Raw genomic sequence first — 20401 nt, 5'->3', positions numbered from 1 at the left:
TCTATGCTAAACCTAACTTTCCCTGTTCCCAAAACCAAAGCTGGTGCCACAATTACATAAATACCCTGGCCCACCCATCTCCTACACCAAAATAGGGGGAAGAAAGGGGCCAGCGCCATTAAACATGACAGCAGGGGTCGAGTTGGGGAAGAATGTTGGTGTAGGCTCAGATGGAGAGTAATGGCGGGAAGGGTCCGGAGAATTGGAAGTTGTGCAGAATTTGCCCACATGCCCATCCCTTGGAATGTCCATAGCTTCCTCTGCTGCCTACCCCTAGTTCCAGCCCTGGCCATGGAACACTAATGCCCTCCTGTATTCCTGTATGAACTGTTCTCTGCACCTTTTTCACACAAGTTTAATTAATAGGGTTTGTGCTGATCATACTTTTGAAGAATAGTATTATATATATATATATCACAAAATACTGCCCTTTTACAAGACCCACCATTTAGTGATGGGTTGTGTGCTCCCTCAGAGATCACATGACCAGAAATAATGCAGCTCTAACTGTAATAGGAAGAAGTGTGGGACCAATGGCACATAAAACTAAACAGTATATTATGAAAAGGTTTATTTAGATGAATCAGGGTTTTACATATAAGCTGTTTGGTGCAATATATTTTTATAGAGACCTACATTGTTTGAGGGTATAATTTTCCTTCAAATCAAATCAAATAAGCAGAAGTCCTTTATACAAGGGGATAATTTGGGCTCCAGTAATCAAATTATCTCCCTCGCAAGGACCAAACATGAAGTAGCTTTCCCTGTTAGCCCTATTTAGGACCAGGGATAACTAAAACATAGCTTATTTGTTTGTAAAACAATAACCAAAAATTATGTCTAGCGCAAACTCTATTCATAAAACTAGCATCTACTTAAAAAAGAGCACATTTTCTCCATATATTCCTAGAGTGCCAGTATAAAAAGCATACAAAATACACTTGTGTGCAATAGATAAACAGGTGGCATGATAAAGGGTTTAATTTGTAATCACTGAAAGAAATAAAGTGTAATTGTCTTCATCCCAGTTCTAGACAATATGGTACCCTCATAATAGATATTGATTTCATCTAGGACCATTTTTTTGAGTTGAAGCCCAAGGTGGGTAAAAAATGTGCAAAATCCTACACAAGAATGCCACAAGTAATCCCCTTTGATCCCACAAACTCACTGGCCAGAAGGCCTACAAGGGCAAGAGTCCTTACACACTACTTTGGTGCAGCACTAGGGAGAGTCCCTTTGTCCCATACCCCCTGGTCAGAAGGCCTGCAGGGGCAGGGGGTCTTTAGATCTTCCCTCACCTCACAGCTAGGGAATATTGCACCTCATGCTTCTAAACCACTGGACATTTGGCCACAGGATCAAGTGAATCTATCTATTATTACAGGGGCCATCGCATACCCATTCCAAGACAGATACTACACTCCTTCCACCAAGGTCGCTTGAGAAGGCTGAAAAAAATTAAAATATATGTGTGAACTGTTTCATTTTGAAATATGCTAAATATGTATACAAATGGAATTTTTTTTTAGCAATAGTCTAAACACATTTTTAACATAAGCCCCATTTAAAATATCAAGATAAACCTATGATAAAAGGAAAACCTGGACAAAAACACCATCAATGGAAAGTGCTCGATTTATATGTAGAGCTGCAGGATTTGCACAAATTCTGAAGAGCAGATGAGCACAGCAATATATAAGGAAAGCATATGTGAACATAAGATGCGTGCAGCCTGAGAGTTCATATAATACAACTCTGATACTGATCTGAAGGAGAGGAACTTTGTGATCTAAGCTCTTTGATGAGCAGCATGTGGCCATTACAACACCAGGGGCTGCATTTCAAGCTGATTCAATTAAAGGCATGCAATTTACCCACTATTTGTTATTCTTAGTCTTTGTCGACTGCAAGGATTGTCTTTTGGCTGGATTGACTTTTCAATCCCTGTATCATATTATGGTGGCAGCTCTCATACAATCTGTACAGCCCAACACCTTCCCTGCCAAGGGCCACTCACATTAACCTCCAAGCAAGTTCTTAAATTTCATTATTGTGAGAGATCTTTTATGAGCTCTTCATGTCCTGAACAGCATAACCATGTTTTATATTAAATAATTTTATAGAAGTACTAAGGGTAAGGCAATCAACTTTGTTCCTTTTTCTATTGTTACTCTCATGACCACAACTGGAACATTTTTAATATTTTACAACCCTGCTAATATGTACCATTGAGCAGTCAGCCATCGCCTCCATTTTAACATGATATGTTTAATTACAATAGTCTATAATATTGTACTAGTGTTCTTCATAGGCAATGAACCTATATTTGGCCACACATGACGTTAGTAAGCTGGTTTATTCAGGCAAATTGACCCCCACTGTTTGTGTGACACCCTAAGACAGAGTGATAGTTTTGGGATATTATAGGATTTTGAAAGGGAACAAAAATGCCCAGTGTATGAAGCTTCCATATTACCCATTCTACTACCAACACACTAATGTAAGTAGGTCATGGTCTAACCGCACATTATACCCTATTGTTCTTTGTAAAAATATATTCTACTATTTCCAGTTTAACTTTAATGTTTTGTGCCCAGTATTTAGGGGCAAATTTACTAATGCACGAATGCTCCGAGCATATTTTCACCAACTTTTTCGACGTTTGCGCGAAAAAATCGGAAAGGTTTTCCCGCTGTTTACAATCGTTCCGTACGAAAATTTTGTGACTTTCAGATCACCAATACAATATTATCATCGTGACTAATACGATTTTTTCGTAAGCATTTTCGGGATATTTTCGTATCCAATACGAATTTTTCCCATTCGGGATTCGAACTCGTGATTTAATAAATCTGCCCCTTAGTGTGCATAGTGTTGTTTTCTGTTGCCTCCTAAGAAATGGATTATCTTTAAAATGTTTGGCCCCTTGGATAATTCAGGGTCCCCACTCCAGTGTTACAAGCCTTGAAGTGCCTCCTGCTTGAGAAGCTGTATCTTATCTTTCTTGTGGATGCAGCCACTTTAGTCTTTTGGGGGTTTTAGTTCTCTCCAAATCACAATATTCCTTCTTAGCTAAGGTGTTAAAAACCCATTGGCCATCCATGCAAAATGCAAGAGAGTAAGGATTCCAATTAGTAAAGTTGCTAGAGATATGATTTTTAGGGTTTTGGAAACCCTACCATTTTCTCCAGGATGCCATACACACTTTTAAACTAAAAATCAGTATTTGTGGCTAGCTTCCGGCAATATCACATCATTTTACAATAACAGGGCTGTTGCTAGCAAGTTCATTTTTTATACAGAAATAATATTATGCCTAAAGAACAAGCAGACTTTTAAATATAATTGATGAAATTTTTTAACACAAATTGTGCCTTTCTAAAATAATCTCCTCACGGCTCATTGGGAGTTCAGCAATATTTGGCAGAACACCCCCTCCTCAGCACATCTGAAATTGTTTAAGTGCTATACCACATGACATTATCATTATTAGGAAGGAACAAGGGAAATGTTTTGCTAAATTCATCATGGATACAAGGAATAACCTCACGAGATCAAGATATACCAGTGAGAAAAGAAGAACAAATCCTGTTTTTTAGACCAATTCATAGGGAAAATGTTGAGCAAAGGCCGCTGTACATGCACCTCAGTCGGTGTCAGTGTACTGTTGGATTTTTAGTTTGCAATTTATTTTTGGAGTGAATGACAGCATTTGCATACTGAGCATATTATAAAATACCCAAATGCAGATGGCAAGACTTTTTTTAAAGTGGTTCTTGATAAGCATGGCCTATTTATATTGGTTATTGTTAACTGCAGAATACTAGAAGAAGCTGCAATGTCAAATTTGTTATTTAAGGAAGTGCTGACCATTACATTACGTGTAGAGGGCTGATTATTTCTCTTATAGCATATTCAATGGCCAGATTTAATAAAAAAGATGTCATACAGTGAAGTATATGAAGCCACATACAGACCATGGTCCTCTAGTTGGACAGCCCTGAGAGGGGAAAACTGTTCATTTTACCTAAAACCTATTTTTGCATGCACCTAGTTCAGTTTTTTCTTTAATAATCATATTTCCTGTAGGCACCATTGGAACACAAAATGATAGAAACCACTGGTGCTTAAATGAGAAAAGAAAGTTGATTTAAGAACTATTCAGAACAATTTACTGCTCATTTGTAGTGAGGATGAAAGAATGGTATGTACAAAACTATACTCTTACTCTAAACATTATACGCTAATTGACTAATGTACTATCTTAGTAGCTCTTGGCCTGCATGCCCAGGGGTTTACGTTTGTTTCTCTACTCACAATCAGTCCATAGTATTCTGCATTTCATCTATTTAGGGGAATGGCACACCAATGTCACCCCACAGTTTTGTATCTCAGTGAGCAGGGGATGAAATGCTGCAAATCATTCCTCTATTAACTTTGAATTGAAAATGCTTAGAGCAGTTTTGTGCAGCTGATTATCGCTCAAATTGATAACTGCACCAGGCACTTGCATGGGGTCATAATGGTAAGAAAATGGCCCCAGGCTAGTGCAAAACATTTGGGCTTTAAACATATCCTTCCCTTAAAATTCAAATCCCATACTAATATAGCTTGTTTTAATGTAAGGGACTCTAGTCCACTAATTTTGTTTAACCTGCCATTCCAGGATTCCTAACACCAAAAGTGTGGATGCTGCCTGCAATATTGCTCTGGTACATCTCTGAGTATGTTATATTTTTATGTGTTATGCCTTGCCACTGTTATTCTGTATACTTTTTACGTTCAATAAATAACACCATATAAAGACACTGTGGGCTGATCTTCACATAGGTGCTAAATTGTACCAGTGCATAAACTAATAGCAACAAAGCAGTAATTAGCTTAGATCAGATATCAGCATGTTATTACAACTTGCAGAAACGTAACAGCAGCTTTTTGCTTTTCTCTTATTTTGCCTGATGTTGGTAATATGTTAACCATTCAATTTGCCTTAAAAGTACTGGGGTAGCAGAGAAAATTCTCCCAATGGCCAATAAAATGGATTGGGCCTTCTCAGTAAAGGAAAGTCTTTGTTATTGTTAATGTAGTGCTTATAAAAAAAAGAACGATTATTTGATTATTGCTGCTTGGTGGTGTATTTGGTAACCTTGCATTCTACTATGTTAATGTACAGAATTAAATAAAGGTAGCATATTGACCTATATGTAAAAGCTCAGACGGAAAATAAAAACACTCAGCCATAAGAAATAAATAAGATATTTTTTAAACTATAAACAAGCAATGTTGTACAGTGTCTGTCACCCAAAATGCTGATAACTTTACATGTTATTTAAATAAGCAATATATCTGAATGCAATAATTTTGTTTTACTTTTATATTTTATATATGACTACCCATTTTTTCCTCTTTTTTTTCCTCGACCCCATCCACCACTCAACTGCACTGGGCTGTCACGAAAAGAAATCCTCTCTTTTTTATGAGGTCCTGAACCTGTCTTGATAGGTGTAACAACTTCTCTGTCTGGGAAAGAAAAAAGTTCCTTTTAGCAGATATACAGAAGTAGAACATAAAGATTTAAACTAACATTTCTCTGTTGTCTTTACCGTGTATACAACGACTATTATGCTTTCTAATGTACAACATATATATTTGTAATATTCTGCACTTATTTCTCAAATAAAGCACAGGGGCATTCTTGCCATGAGACAAGGTAGAAACCAAGGGTGGCAAATGGAATTTGTACTTTTAGTGCAATTTCTCTTTGCTTGCTCCTAACTCAAAAGAAGTAAGCATGGGTTGGCAGCAGTCCTGGAAACATCTCTGATGATGCTATTAGTTGCCATAAGTAATCAACACTTGCACTTACTGGATGATCCTGCAGAATATTGTCTCTGTGTGCCATTTTTTCTGGTCCGAGTTAAAGTACTTCCAGATTTCACAGAAATCAGATCCAAATCAAGAGCTTCTTTGCTTACGCCATTAGCCTGAGAAAAACAGCAGGACGTATAAAATTAGGTTCTCTTTTTTAAGAATAGATTTTGTGACATGTGCTTTAAATAGGCCCTATTACAACTATTGCCAACTGCTATTGCAGCAACTAGTGTGTTGCAAAAGCCTTAATTCACAATGTGGCTTTTGGAAATGCTTCTAAATAGTTTCTCATGTTTGGCACTACTGTCCCAAGTCATCCAAAGTGTAATGTAGTGAAGTGGCAAATAAGTTTAAGGTCCTCAAGTAATGCTGGTTGAGTTTGTCTTGTACATGCAATGCAGAAGAATGGACACTCGTTTTTAGCCTGCTCTTTGTCCTAAAAAGACTGTAAATCTCAATCTGGGTAAACGTAGTCAGATTATTTTGCACGATGACTGCTCAGGCAAATCTATGGTCAGTTTGACTAGACTAGACTAGTCAAAAGTGGCCTAAAGTAGTTTATTTGAAGTAATGCCAAATGACAAGAGGCAGGACAGCTATGTTTCTGTATAGCGGCTGACTGCACACACATGTCTATATGGTCATCAGCCAGGTAGGTTTACCACTTTATCCAACTGGGATTTTTTTGTAGTTTTGTGTCAGCCATTTGTTTCTTTTTGGTCTTTTAACCCAAATGCCTGCCACTACTTTGGTATACAGTCTGTACCTTGCATGTTTAAATGCAAGGCTGCTATAGTGATTGAATCTTCAAAACCTTTCCAAAAAATCATATGCCTCCATTTGAGCTCTATAGAAAGTGAAAAAGGTACTGACTTAGTGAGACTCCCAATATTAAGTTAAACATAAGGAGATTTGTGGAAAAAACTGATAGCCAGTGACTATACTTTTGTTAAATCAGAATAAAGGCTTTCTTTTTTCAGTTCTCCAAATGTAATAATGAATAATAAATAATCCAGGCATAGATAATAAGCATGCAAATTGCACATTATCGTTCTGGTGCTTGATATAAACTGCATGACCTTCAGTACTCGGAATTATATAGCACACAAAAACACCTTGATACAATTACAGTCGTATTATTTATGGTTTGGCATACATTACCTCTTACACTGAAACAGTTACATTTGTGGTATGCTAGACACATGGTCAGTCATTAAACCCTTAAACTTTTAATCATTATGCAAATATATGCAACAATGTTGGCAACTGGAAACCAGATTATCCTCCTAAAGGGCAAGTAGGAATTATATCTTACCACAAGCTGAACACGTCCTCCATTCAAAACATCATGATTCAATTCGGGCAAAAAAAGTTTACTAAAAAATAATTACAAAAATAAACATATTTATTACCCACACAATAATTCGGCAGATTCCTAAAGCATGATGGGAGAATTATTAGCAGAAAATACTAATAATAAATTATCGCCAGTTTGCTAATATATATAAGTAATACAATACATTCAATCCTCTAACATCAGTTTCTAAAGAAACATTAAATACTTTATTCATCGTGAGCCCAGAAAATACATTCTGCATTGAAAAATATGCCTACTTAAACTAAAGGTTGATACTTAATTCCCTGTTCCTGGACTTTTTTGGAGTCACTGACACTGAGGAAAGAAAGAAAATCTAAATTCACCCTGACAGAATAATAATATTGTAAAGGGGGGGTAGAAGCTCATTTTTTCACTCAAAGCTATAAACAAAGGGACAGAAAGAGAGACTACATTATCTCCTTAATCCATGATTAAAAGACCTGAAGGTTGAACCTTTTATTAAAATATAAAGCTGAGCCCAGATCAGACACTTCTCTATGCAGAATGTATTTTGTGCTCTACAGTGTGCTCAGTGGGTTAGAACTTCTTCTGTTTCACAGGTTGGGATCTCTGACTTGCAGGTGCATTCTTCTTTATGCCTAAATTCCCAGCCTGCACATTCACACTAAAGAACAGGAATCTATCCCTGTCTTAAATTGGAAGTTTTAGTTCTTTTTATGCCTGTTCTTTTGTTGATAATATATATTGAACTCATACTGCTCATAACTTTATATGGCCCTGTGCTATGGTGCATTATCAAACTCTAACATTGCGCTAAATCATTATGCCCTTGAAATTAATGCCGAGTTAAAAAGCAAGGCAATGGAAATTTACAGCTTAATAAATTGATTAGAGAAATTTCTGTAGTAGCATGGAAAACCATTAGTTAAGCAGACAGGAATAATAACCAGCAGGAATAAAAAATCTGCCCCTTGGTGGGTCAAAGATAAAGATCCTATTGGTGGGAAGCACTGGCACACCCTATTCCCAATAAAGGCCGTACACTAAATAAAGTGGCCCTGGTTGGTTGTCCCCTTTTTTAGAAGGATCGATGTGCATGAATATTTCCTCTCCATTCCGTAATTTCAATTGACTCACCGTGGGACGGACCTGTGATATAAGAATTATTCATTAAGGACTAAATTTCTACAGTGCACAGAACAACAAGAACATTTCTTCGTTAGTGACATCTATGCTCATGGATTTGGATTTTTTGTTAGCAGATCATACCCTTTTGCAATTCTTGAACTGGTTAGTTCAAAGTCTCCACATTGTGTGTGAAGCCACTGATAAGTGAACTCCTTGCTGGACTCTAATGCTGCTGAAGGTCCTTCATCTGCAGGAAATAATTCCTCTACACCACCTTACAAAAAGTAAAATTGTCAAATTAAGCCATGTCTATAATACTTTTAAACAAACAAAATCATACCTGGCATGATGTAAATGAATATCTTGGCACATGTAGCAGCTAACATCAGACACAAGGTAATGTTTACATAACATCATACACCATGTGGGATGCCTACAAGCCCCGACACACTGATAATTACGTCATAAAGTTAAAAGGGTGGTTTGCCTTTAAGTTAAGTTTTAGTATGTTATAGAGTAACCAATTCTAAACAACTTTTCAGCTGGTCTTCATTATTTATTTTTTTATAGTTTTTGAATTATTTGCCATCTTCTTCTAACTCTTTGCAGTTTTTAAATAGTGGTCATTGACCCCAGCAGCTGATGCGGTCCGTGATCTGACAGGTGATAAAGCTTGTCTACTTTTCAGGCAGATATCAGTGGGGAAAGGTCCATTGGGGGTGCCCATACACGGGCAGATAAGCTGCCGAATCAGTCTGAAGGACTCAAATCGGCAGCTAAAATCTGCCTGTGTATGTGTCAACAGCAACTGAGGGCAATAGCAAATGTTCATGTGTGTTCACATACATGTGTACATAAAAGGGGTCAAAACTATGGGGGGGTGGGACCTACACTAAAAATATTCTCCTATCATCCATTGGGATTTAAAATGTATTTCCTAGAAACAACAGTTTACATGCTGGAAAAATGGCAAACAGAAAAGACCTCCCTCATTACATATTACTTTTGAGGTTATAGACTCTCAAGGTCCCCTAGACCAGTGTTTCTTAAACAGCTGAGCTGCCTCCTGGCAGGGGGAGCTACTTGCTTTCTTAGGCATACCAGAAAGCCCAGCTTTGAGGTCAACTAGCGTGAGATATGGCCTGCAAATGTATTTGATGTAATAGATGTTCTTGGAACTATGGCTGAATGTCTGATAAAGCCATCTGGAGAGCACCACAAAGTGAAAGTCTCTCAACCACTGCCCTAAAGCAAAAACTATTTAGTACGTCTTAAATCCTCACTTTATTTGTATTAACTTTTGTCTATCTTGTAGCTCAGTATATCTTACACTTACTCAGTCCATCTGCAATGGGTTGGGTACCAGTGCTCCATATGAAAGCATGACATGCCATCAGGCCACAGCTATTCTGCAGCATCTTACAAACATCTGTCGTGCACTGGCCCATACAAGCAAATAAACTTAAAGCATGTTGCTGCTTCATCAGATGTAGGAATGTTACCCCCATTTTTTCATTTCTTTTATTCTCTTACAATGGATAGCAACCACCAAAAAATATAATAGTAGTTAATTTTTTATTAAAACCGGGGTTTTGTCTGTATCTAATATCTGCAGGCTGGCTGGGCCTCCACTGCGAACCTCCCTCTTTCATTTTTTATAGACACTGTGCATTTTTGCTCCCAGTCTGACATTCCTATCATGTTCAATAAATCTAATTTTAAGTTCATGTGTGGTTCTGCCCACAGAATACAAATTATATTCTTATTAAAAGTACATTCTTATGTTGTTAACTGAACAACAAAGTTACTATTGCAATTAATACAAATGTCAATATTATAAATAACAGTTGATTTCATTTTAGAAGTTTCTCTGTTTTGCATGTGATAGCACATATGCGTTCTCTAAACTTTCTTTTCTTGCCAAGCTTGCAATTGTTTCATTAAAAAAAAAAAAAATCATGCCACATTCATGACTTTTGTGGAGCAAATATATCACCAATTTCTCAATGAATAAATTACAGAGTGCTTTTGTTTTTCTGGATCTATGTTTTTAGCCTCTGGCGCATTGGGTGATTCTCTGCAGGCACCTGACTATGGATGCTTTGCTTTGGCGGCAACACTCCAATCTAGAGTTGGAATAGTTTCATAAGGCACATTAAAGGGATCATTCCGATGTCATTTCCTTATATTTTATGAATAATTTAGTTTTTTTGCTGTCTTCCCACATGTGAAACGTATTCTAAACCTTTTTAATTTTCTTCACTCATATGTAGTATATAATCTACATTTCACATAGTGCACATAAAACCATTAAGGCTTTTTTAGTATATTTTGTATCCAAATAATGTTTTACTTTTTGGGTTGCGCAGTCTAAGAAGGACCAAGAGTTGGATTTTCTAAATTTCAAATAATGTTATTATAGTTACACTTTCATGATGATAAATATTAATGATCTTTTTCTGACAATAAGGAATATTTGAATGAATTGACACATATATCAAAGCTGATAAATGTGTCTGCGTCAAAATAAGTTTTACTGTGACACTGAGAAGTTGAACACCAATTGGTGTTAGGGCTCAGCAGCAGAAACTCTCTGAAGTTAATGGCAAATGCTGATTAATGATTAAGAAAAATCTTTAGTACATCAGCTCATTTATGGATCATCCTATGTGATGGCAACACTCCTCTCTGGCAGTAGGGAAGGTTTTTTTTCTCATTCTTCAATAGAAATAGATTGCCAGTATAAGACACTGGACACTGCATTTTACAAAAGTATTGTTGTAGAGAGTCTGACACTTGAGAAGGAACACAGGGATCACCAAGATCCAGTAGAAGTGCAAGACTGAACTCACTTTGCCTCATAGTTGGTACTAGAAACAGTGTACTGATACTCTAAGAATGCCACAGTATTTGCTGTTGGATACATCGCTAATCAGATGCAGATATATTTGTACATATATGTAAAATTCTATAGGAATCTCCATACCAAATAAGGTATAGGTTTCTTGGGCAATTCATATTAAATTACATTAAAATGATGCTTTAAAATACATTGATATCTATTCTATAGAATGATTCAATATCACCTTAAATTACCAAAGAGAAATGTTTTGAGCAGCATTTCACTGAACATTCCAATGGTCATTATTTATGTACATTTCTGAAGTGAATCAACAGTTAAGAGGAAAGCCAGGAAAGCTAAGCACTTAAAACATCAGAAAAGTAACCAAAATGGGAAAATGTCTGTATTTTAGCAGTAATTACAGCAAACAAACAGTGAAGACTGAATCACATTATTTGAAAGGTTCGGTCGGAAAAGCAAACCATAGCATGATGTATAAACCACATCCCAAGATTTGTAAATGCATTTGTCCTGTGGGCAAGTAGCTACTTAAAACCAGCTGCCATGACAAAATCTTTTATCCTGGGCAAAAATAAGCCATTGTTTACTGATCAATGGGCAGATAAAGAGAAACAGAGAGATGTATATCTTATGTATATTATAACCCAATGCCAATTGCACAGATTGCTCCCAGAAATAAAAAAGGAGCTGGAAACCACTTACACATTTCTATAAAAATAGACACCATGTAATGTGCTGTATAGTCTTATGTTGATTTTTTTTCCTCCTTAAAAATTTCCAACAGATTATTTAACATGACATGACTAACACAAAGTACCATTACCAAGTGTTTACTTATGAAAGAAACATGGCATTAACAGGTGCACGCCTCAGATATGTTAAGAATTAGCTTACTCTACAGTTGCACAATATCACAGCTACGCGCTGTTTAAGAAGAAAAGTTAAAATCACTGGAAGGGTGCCAAGTGTTAGGCAGCCCCCAGTGATTAAGATTACTTACCTGATACCCCGGGCTGGTGCTCCTATTAGCAAAAGATTGTACCAGCCTGGGGTTCATGCAGGCAAGCAATCTTCTTCCTTCCTTCTTTTATTGTTGTGTAGGCTTTTTTTTTTCTTTTTAACAAATTTTGGTTCAGAAGCTGGCATTCCCCTTTAATATAGGTCTGCAAAGATTACCATGTTGCTAGCTTATGTTTTGCTGCTCCTAAACATTATTATGGGGCACATGTGCACTAGTCCTTTGACTAGAATTACTAGTTGGTATGAAAAAACATTAGACTTTAAGATAGCTCTGGCACTGTTAAAAGTGATAAACACATTTCTGTCTATGTCTAGGTTATGCTACTATGATGATCATGGACATTGTTAGTGGTTAAAATATGAAATATAATTGTTACCCAACTGTGAAAGGAATACTGATTTAGGCATCAGTTTAATGGTTCCCTAATGAAAGATGACAAAAGTAGTAGCTTGTCCAGAAAGAATAAATATTAGCAAGCTGAAATCACTTCTATCAACAAAACTATACCAGGAGACAAATTGTCTTGTGGAATAAGTCAGCAATTAGCAATGTTATTTAGCTGAAGGATTCTTATATCTGTAACTTACTATAGCCCCCACAATGAGGCAGTTTTGCTACTATTCCACCTAAACCCAGAAATGTATAAATTGTATATAAGCTGTTTTTGTCTTCATTAGCCTCAGACTGCTTGGAGAACTAGTAGCCAGTGTAATGTCTTCTGTTTATCTGTTAAAATAAACCTTTTTTTCTAAATTTTTATACTTCCAAACAAATATTTTCTTAATATTTGAGGGACAAAATTATTTCGGTTTGTTGATGCTGCAGATTATAAATGATACTATATCTACAAGTCTTTTCTGTTAAAGGCCAGGACAATCTATTAAGGCTTTGTAAATTGTACCAAGTGATAATGATATATATGGTTTCATATTTAATGAGCCCTTTCTCCCCACATGCAATCTGAATCAGGGAGCAAGGATAAGTACAAGTGCCCTACAGAACATTTTGGTGCTTGTCTGCTAAAAACAGCCAACATTCTGACACAACGACACAGATATCAAATTTAATGTGTCAGTTCATCGAAACCTGTCTGTCAGGTGAATGTTCCTGACAAGCAGGAAATGTTTGCTAAATAAGAAAAATATTGAACTTCAGGGAATCCTTCAGGATTCTTCAGTTTAATATTTCATGAATCAGCCTCTATGTCCAGAATCTGGTCCCTAATCTATACACTTCCTCCCATCGTGGTGGTATGAAAAATGTTTGGCTTCACTAGTCCAAAACATATTAGAGTACCCTTCTCCATAATTTTGTAAAGATGAAAAAATCCATAACATCTGGATTTGGCTGCATGGCGAATGAAAATGTATGAATACCAGGTCAAATTTGAAAAGGCAATTGAAGTCCATGTTTCAAAATTGTTTCTGTGAGAAAAACATTGTTACATAGGGTTGAAAAAAGACCAGAGCCCATCAAGTTCAACCCATCCAAGTACACCCAGCTCACACAACCTATACTTACAAATCTATAAACTATATATACAAACATTAATACTAACTGTAGATATTAGTATCACAATAGCCTTGGATACTATGCTTGTTCAAGAACTCATCCAGACACCTCTTAAAGGCATTGTTGTTTTTAGTTCGTCCAGTAAAATAAAGCCACATGAAAATAATGGTTCAGACTAATAGCGATGATTCTGCTGAACCCAAATTTTGTGAAAACAAAGCCACAAAAAAACAAACAAACAAAAAAAAAAACGGAAGGACTTCAGCTGAATCCTGGGTTTGGTTGAATCTCTATCCTTAATGTACCTTTGTGGCTCCATACAAAGACTGTATATTTGTATGTCTTTATTGTTGGGTCTCTGTTCCCTTGTCTAAAATATATGTATTTTTGAAAATGAATAGATTTCCCCCATCCAAGACATCTGAAGGAGGAAAATGATTTTACCAGAGTGCTTTGTTATTCTATTGTTTATACAATGTTCTCAAAGCAGCTACCATGTGAGAGGAGGTCTTATATACTTGGAGGCAGCATCTGCAGTTCAGGTCTTCAAAAACAAGTATTTTAGCGCTGCCACTGTCACTCTTCATATTCTATCTATACAAGATTTTCCTGTAAATGGACAAGCTACAAACACAGGATATCATTGGAAGCAGCAATTCAGGTCTTTAACTACAGTTGCTCTTTGTGTTCTCTCTAAAAATATTTTCCTGGGAAATGAATAATTAAGCTATAAAAAGTCTGCATATCAGCACAGCTGCATTACTACTTTACTGCCTCCTGCATAGACCTGACTAAACACCTATTACCCAAAAACATCAATTTCCAGTCATTTAATCCAAGTGCAGCGCACACTAAATGCCACTTGTTCTAAAACATTCCAGATGATGATAATGACAATGATATGATAATAGGGATGCACCACATGCCAGATTTGGTTCGGGATCTGAGTCTTTTTCAAAAGAATTCAGCTGAACTGGCTGAACTGAATCTGAACCCTTAAAATTAAGTGACTTTAGGTCACATGGTTAAGGAGACTGCAAAGCACATTGATCCCCCCCCACTTCCCTACCATAATTTGCAAATAAGGGTGCAAATTAACCCAATGCAAAAAACACCTTTCACATTGTACACACCCCTTAATCACTTAGGGCTACAATTATTAATGATCATTATTTTTTTAGAAGTGGTTATAATAGTTACTGATTGGTAAAAAAATTTAAAGCATTTAGTATTTTAACAAATTTTCTATTGCATCTATAAGATGACAAAAATTAGGCCTCAGACAAAAAAAAACAAAAAACTGCTAATGTGTAAGCTGACTATTTATTGTAGCACTTATGTTGCTTGTTTGTGACCTCAATAGTGAGAGTTTAAAAGAATTATGTGTTAGACAACCAGGTGTGCTCCTGCCATAAGGTAAGGTTAAAACTATGCCTCAGGCAGCAGCACTTCACAAGTTACCAGAGACAGAATACAGATGCTCCTAGTAACTTTAAGAGCACTCTCTACACTAGAAGAGCCAAATTTTCAGTTTTATAACTATTCTAGTGCAGAGAGTACTATTGTGCTAGCTATGTGGACCCCCCCTGGACCCCATTCGAAACATGCAGGGGGTGAGGGGGGGCAGCCTTACGGCACAGGAGCAAGAATCTCCCCTGTAGACATCATCTCGTCTTTCCACATTTGCTTTTATTAAATTTCTAATAGGTCATCTGCACCAAAATTGTGATCTTGCTATATCCAGGTGAGATCCAAACGTGATGGTATGGTGCTGAGATTTCTTTCTATAAAGCTGTTACTGTTGGCATTTGGTATGCTATTGCAGTAAGATCTCTGTATGCTGCACTGAAATGTGATTGGAACTATTATGACAATAGTTATTAAGTGTTTTCATGATTTTTTTTAATAACATTTCAAAGCTTTTTAGGGTCATCTCTTCTGGCACCCTGTTGCTGGGGCTGTGTCAGATTTAATCATAAGAAGAAGGCACAGTTTCTGGTACTTTTGTTCACTGGTTCAGGAACCTCATAGCATGAGAAGTAATATGTAGTAAAAATAAAACAATATAATGGCTATTGTACATTTATACATTATTGAAACCTATGTCTATAGTTAGGATAAGAAGTTGAAATAATATTTTGCTAATGTTATAACTAAAACATAAAATCCTGATGAAGAAACGTCACATCAGAACTGGCATCAGCAAACACGTGTGTAACATTTAAATTACATATAGGAATGGGATCTATTATCCAGAATGCTCAGGGATAAGGGATCTTTCCATAATTTCCATAAGTCTACTAAAAACTCATTTAAACATTAAATAACCCCAATAGGCTTGTTTTGCCCCCAATAAGGATTCATTATATCTTAGTTAGGATCAAGTACAAGGTACTGTTTTATTATTACAAAGAAAAAGCAAATCATTTTTAAAAATGTGAATTGTTTGATTAAAATTGAGTCTATGGGGAGATATCTGGATAAAGGATTTCTAGATAACAGATCCCATACCTGTAGAAATTCTGATGGATACAGGGTGGAGGTGGAGAGGGCCCTATCCATCAAAACTTACATTCTAAAATATTCATAAAAGAATATCTCCTACCAATTTTTTTTTACCTTTGCTTTCTGGCTGATTAAAAAGCTTTAAGCTAGGTTGAAGCTTATGCTTTAAATTTTGTTGTCACAGATCTACACCCATGCAAAGATTCTGATGACAGCTCCCCACCTGGAAACATTCCAGCTATTTTCTTTGTCTTGGCTTAATTTGCACAGTGAAATCAGGCAGAATACAAAAGTTCATAGAAATATAATATGGAAAAAAGAAATATGGAACCTTAAGGTATGCTGATGTTTAACAATTAGTTAATAAATGAAGGTGTAAAAATGAACACTAGCAATATATATATATATATATATATATATCTCAAATGTGGTACTTAGGTTAATAAAAAAATGCAAATAAGAGGCAGGAGTCATGCTTATTATCTAAGGATCTCAAGATGAAAAAAAGAAATTCGGAACCTTAACGTATTTTCTTGTTTAACAATTAGTTAATTAATGGAGGTGTATTATATGTATATGCATTTTATATATATATATATATATATATATCTCAAATGTATCTCAAAGGTACCTACATAGGTTAAGTAAAAGAAATGCATATAAGAGGCAGGAGTCATGCCTATTATCCAGAGATCTCAAGGGTATCATGTAATCTGAGGTCACAATCGAGGCAACAGAAGCAATGTCACAATATCACAGAATGAGCCAATTCAGGACTCCCCTGGACAGACAGAAAGGTCAGGCCATGTGTCACATAATTGCATTAAAAGGAAAGTTGTGTGTGCACTTTTAGAAATGTCATCTGAACAAACAAGACAAGGTTGTCTGCAGGTTAAATCGCATCATTCAATTTCCTTACAAGCCAATTTTAAAAATCTGTAAAATCTGCAGAGTATCACTACAGGGATATTCATTTAGTCATTTAGATTAAAAAACATTAGAGTTTCCAGAATCTTATATTTATTTAAATGATGACACTGACACTAATTCTTAAACTGGATATATTTTTCAGGGAACAGCGTGGTTAGATTTTTAACCCTTTCAGTAGTGCCTCCTTGATACACCATACCATGTTAACTTTGGCACAGCACAGATCAGAGATCTGATGGGAAACACAGACTTTATGTTGCAGACACTATGGGACTTTAAACTGCTCCTTGGACCCACTTTACCTACCATGCTCCCTTTTTCTTATTGCACTCCCTTCACTAACAATGGCCTCCTTTTATTATTGTAATCTTGTCCTTACCATTCTCTCCTTTCCTCTTGAATCCCTTTTCATATTTATTGTCTCCCACATTCTTCTGGGGATTTATAGTGACCAGTCAGGAAAATCTTGAGCTTTTGAAAAAAATACATTTTAGCTTTTCCTTCCATCGAACCCCACCCCCTCCCATTTTTTTATTCATTTCTATGGAAATGTGTGAATGTGTTTACCATTTAATAAATATGCTTCTAAAACTCCTATAAGAATGAATAGAGAAATCTGCCATGAACCTGAAACAGGGTAGTTCTTTGGCCCCATATTGCACATTATGTAAAAATAACAAACTGCCTCTCTCATTAAGTAGTTCCTAATACTATATGATTTAATGCAGCCCCAGTATTTTACAAACCCCAGGTTGTTTAAGGTGGCTTGAATCCCATCAGGCACTTCATTCTGTTAGTTCTCTGTCTAACTGCTCTATTTAGCCCTGTCCCCATTTTTGAATTCACATAATGTTAACAAATGCTACTTTAAAAATAGCGTAAAAGTAGAGCTACATTTTTTTAATATATACAGCCATGCTGTGATCATTCTGGTGGACATCTGTAGTAAATAAAAACTGTAAATAAAACTACTTTCACTACTTGCAGCACAAAGATGATTTCTATTGACCACCTGACCAACAGAAATTAGTCTCTCTCATTTTTGCAGAAGGCAAATAAGTCTGTCAATAAGAGTGACACGCAAGAGTGCTAAAGTGTAAAGGAAATACCATGTGCTTAATGTGCTTGCACCAACAGTTGAACAGTCATACATCTATTAAATCTGAATCTACATGACTGAATGAATGAGAGGCATGGGGAATGGTATCAGATAGTGTTAATGTTAAAATGAGACCAAATTGAGAACAATTTTTTTCCCATGAATTAACAAGATTGAGTCTTTTTCAGTTTTTTCATAAATATGCTATCAGTATAAAAAGAAAAGTTTGCAAAAAAACCTAGATCAATTTCATGATTTTTTTTCATGACCAAATGTGTGTACATTGTGTATATCTTTATTTATGAAGGACTATCTAAGCAAATATATATAATACAAACATGCAGAACAATGCTAAAATAGAAAATAAATAATAGAATGTATATATATATATATATATATATATATATATATATATATATATATATATATATATATATATGTAAAAAAAAAAGATAAGAGCTGAAACCTTTGCAAGAAGGGACTGCTCATACCAAACTGGCCCACATGTGGACAGCTTAAAGACCTCTGCACTATAAGGTCAAAAGCAGTAGAGTAGTAGTGAGAAAGGCTTAGGGATAATGGCTACCTGATTCAGACAACTTTGAAACTTTGTTAAACAACTTAACATTAAACAATTTAACCTCAAGTCCAATCCACTTATGATAATCAATGTGTTAAAGTGTATGTTGGGTGCTCTTTGTTTACACTTGCTGCTGAGACCTGCAAGCTGCCACCCTCAGCTTCAAGAAAGAAAGATTACTGATTTTCCATATGTTTATAAAGTTGTAAAGCAAATCCTGTCAGATTTGTACCCAAAAAGCCAAGGTACGGGACTGCTTTGATAACCATCTGAATGCCTTTGTATATTGTTTCCTACAAGGCAGTCAGCCAGAACGCTTTTATATATTTTTCTGCTATCAGAATAAAGATAAACCATTGCAAAGAACATATATCAGTTGATATCAGTTGATTTAGCCCATAAATATAGTCCATTAACAGTGATATATATAACATACATTTAGATTAAAATATATATATATCACTACATTTTTAAAAACTGAAAACTGTACTGTCTTTGTCAGCATAAATTGATTTAGATGCCTGGTTCTCAAAGTAAATATGTGATTTAGTTAGTGTAAACATTAATCTCTGATACTCTGTACTAAATGCTTTCTATATTTCTCAATGTACTCTTAGCTCATATTTTGCAATATGGGACATATAAAAACATTTCATAAAACCTCTGTGTAAAGATGGCCATACATGTGTAGATTTGTATAAGATCTTTTTGTACAACCAAGCTAATTGTAAAACCATTATTTAAAAGTATGATTTGTCCTTCAACAAAAACAACCATTTCAAGTGATATCATCTAGTTGAAGCAAAGAAAACTGTGGATCGATTTTCTGACCCATGTCGGATGAAAAAATGCTAGGTGTACAATCGTTCGATACCCACTAACCTTACGATAATTACGATAATAAGCTGCATAAATCCATATCGGTGGCAAAACAATTCTACTGGGTTTATTTAATGCTTAAATGTTTTGGAGTATACCCCAGGTCTCAAGACTTTTGGATAATAGATCCTGATGTACAGTGATGGATATAATGGAGTTTCTTGAGAAATGTACACATAGCCAATTTGAATTCATTCTTTAAAATTAAAAGGTATTGTATTATTTAGCTGTCCTATTAACCAATGTATTCTATATAACAAGAATACTTTGGTTAAAAAGTAAATGCTTTCTATTGCAGACTACTGAGCAAAATAAAATCTTTGGAAAGTGTAAAGCAGGGGTGGCCAGACTCGCTCCGGTTGCGATCAACCGGACCGTCACGGAATGCGGAAGTGCGCCATGCGTGCATACATACGCAATAAAGCGTACGTACGCATTCACGGAGCACTTCCGCATCCCTGGCTTGATCGGGGTCCACCAGGAATCCTTGGGGGATCGACTGGTGGACCGCGATCAACGTATTGGCCACCCCTGGTGTAAAGACAAAAAGCTAACAAAAACCCCCCAAAATAATGAAACCATACTTTCCTTTGCAATCATACATAAAATTAGTCTGTTACATATATTGCTTCTGGAACTGCATTATAATACAAACTCAAGCATGCCAGCAG

The 20401-nt window shown here is 35.9% G+C and overlaps 1 protein-coding gene across 1 annotated transcript in view; it reads right to left on the bottom strand.

The window, feature by feature from the left end:
• Nucleotides 1-5243: 5243 nt before the first annotated feature.
• lrriq1 (leucine-rich repeats and IQ motif containing 1) overlaps nt 5244-20401 on the bottom strand; it is a 92448-nt gene continuing 77290 nt past the window's right edge. Inside the window, exons 23-26 of the mRNA XM_031898898.1 lie at nt 8483-8615; nt 7190-7250; nt 5870-5987; nt 5244-5523 (exon numbers count right to left, since the gene is read on the bottom strand). Coding sequence (XP_031754758.1) covers nt 5393-5523; nt 5870-5987; nt 7190-7250; nt 8483-8615 — 443 coding nt within the window. The 3' untranslated portion in view covers nt 5244-5392. The remainder of the gene's footprint in view (nt 5524-5869; nt 5988-7189; nt 7251-8482; nt 8616-20401) is intronic.

Source organism: Xenopus tropicalis, chromosome 3 (genome assembly GCF_000004195.4).
Source record: "Xenopus tropicalis strain Nigerian chromosome 3, UCB_Xtro_10.0, whole genome shotgun sequence".
NCBI lineage: Eukaryota > Metazoa > Chordata > Amphibia > Anura > Pipidae > Xenopus > Xenopus tropicalis.
The sequence above is the reverse complement of the archived record's forward strand: the minus strand, read 5'-3'. Positions and strand labels throughout refer to the sequence as shown.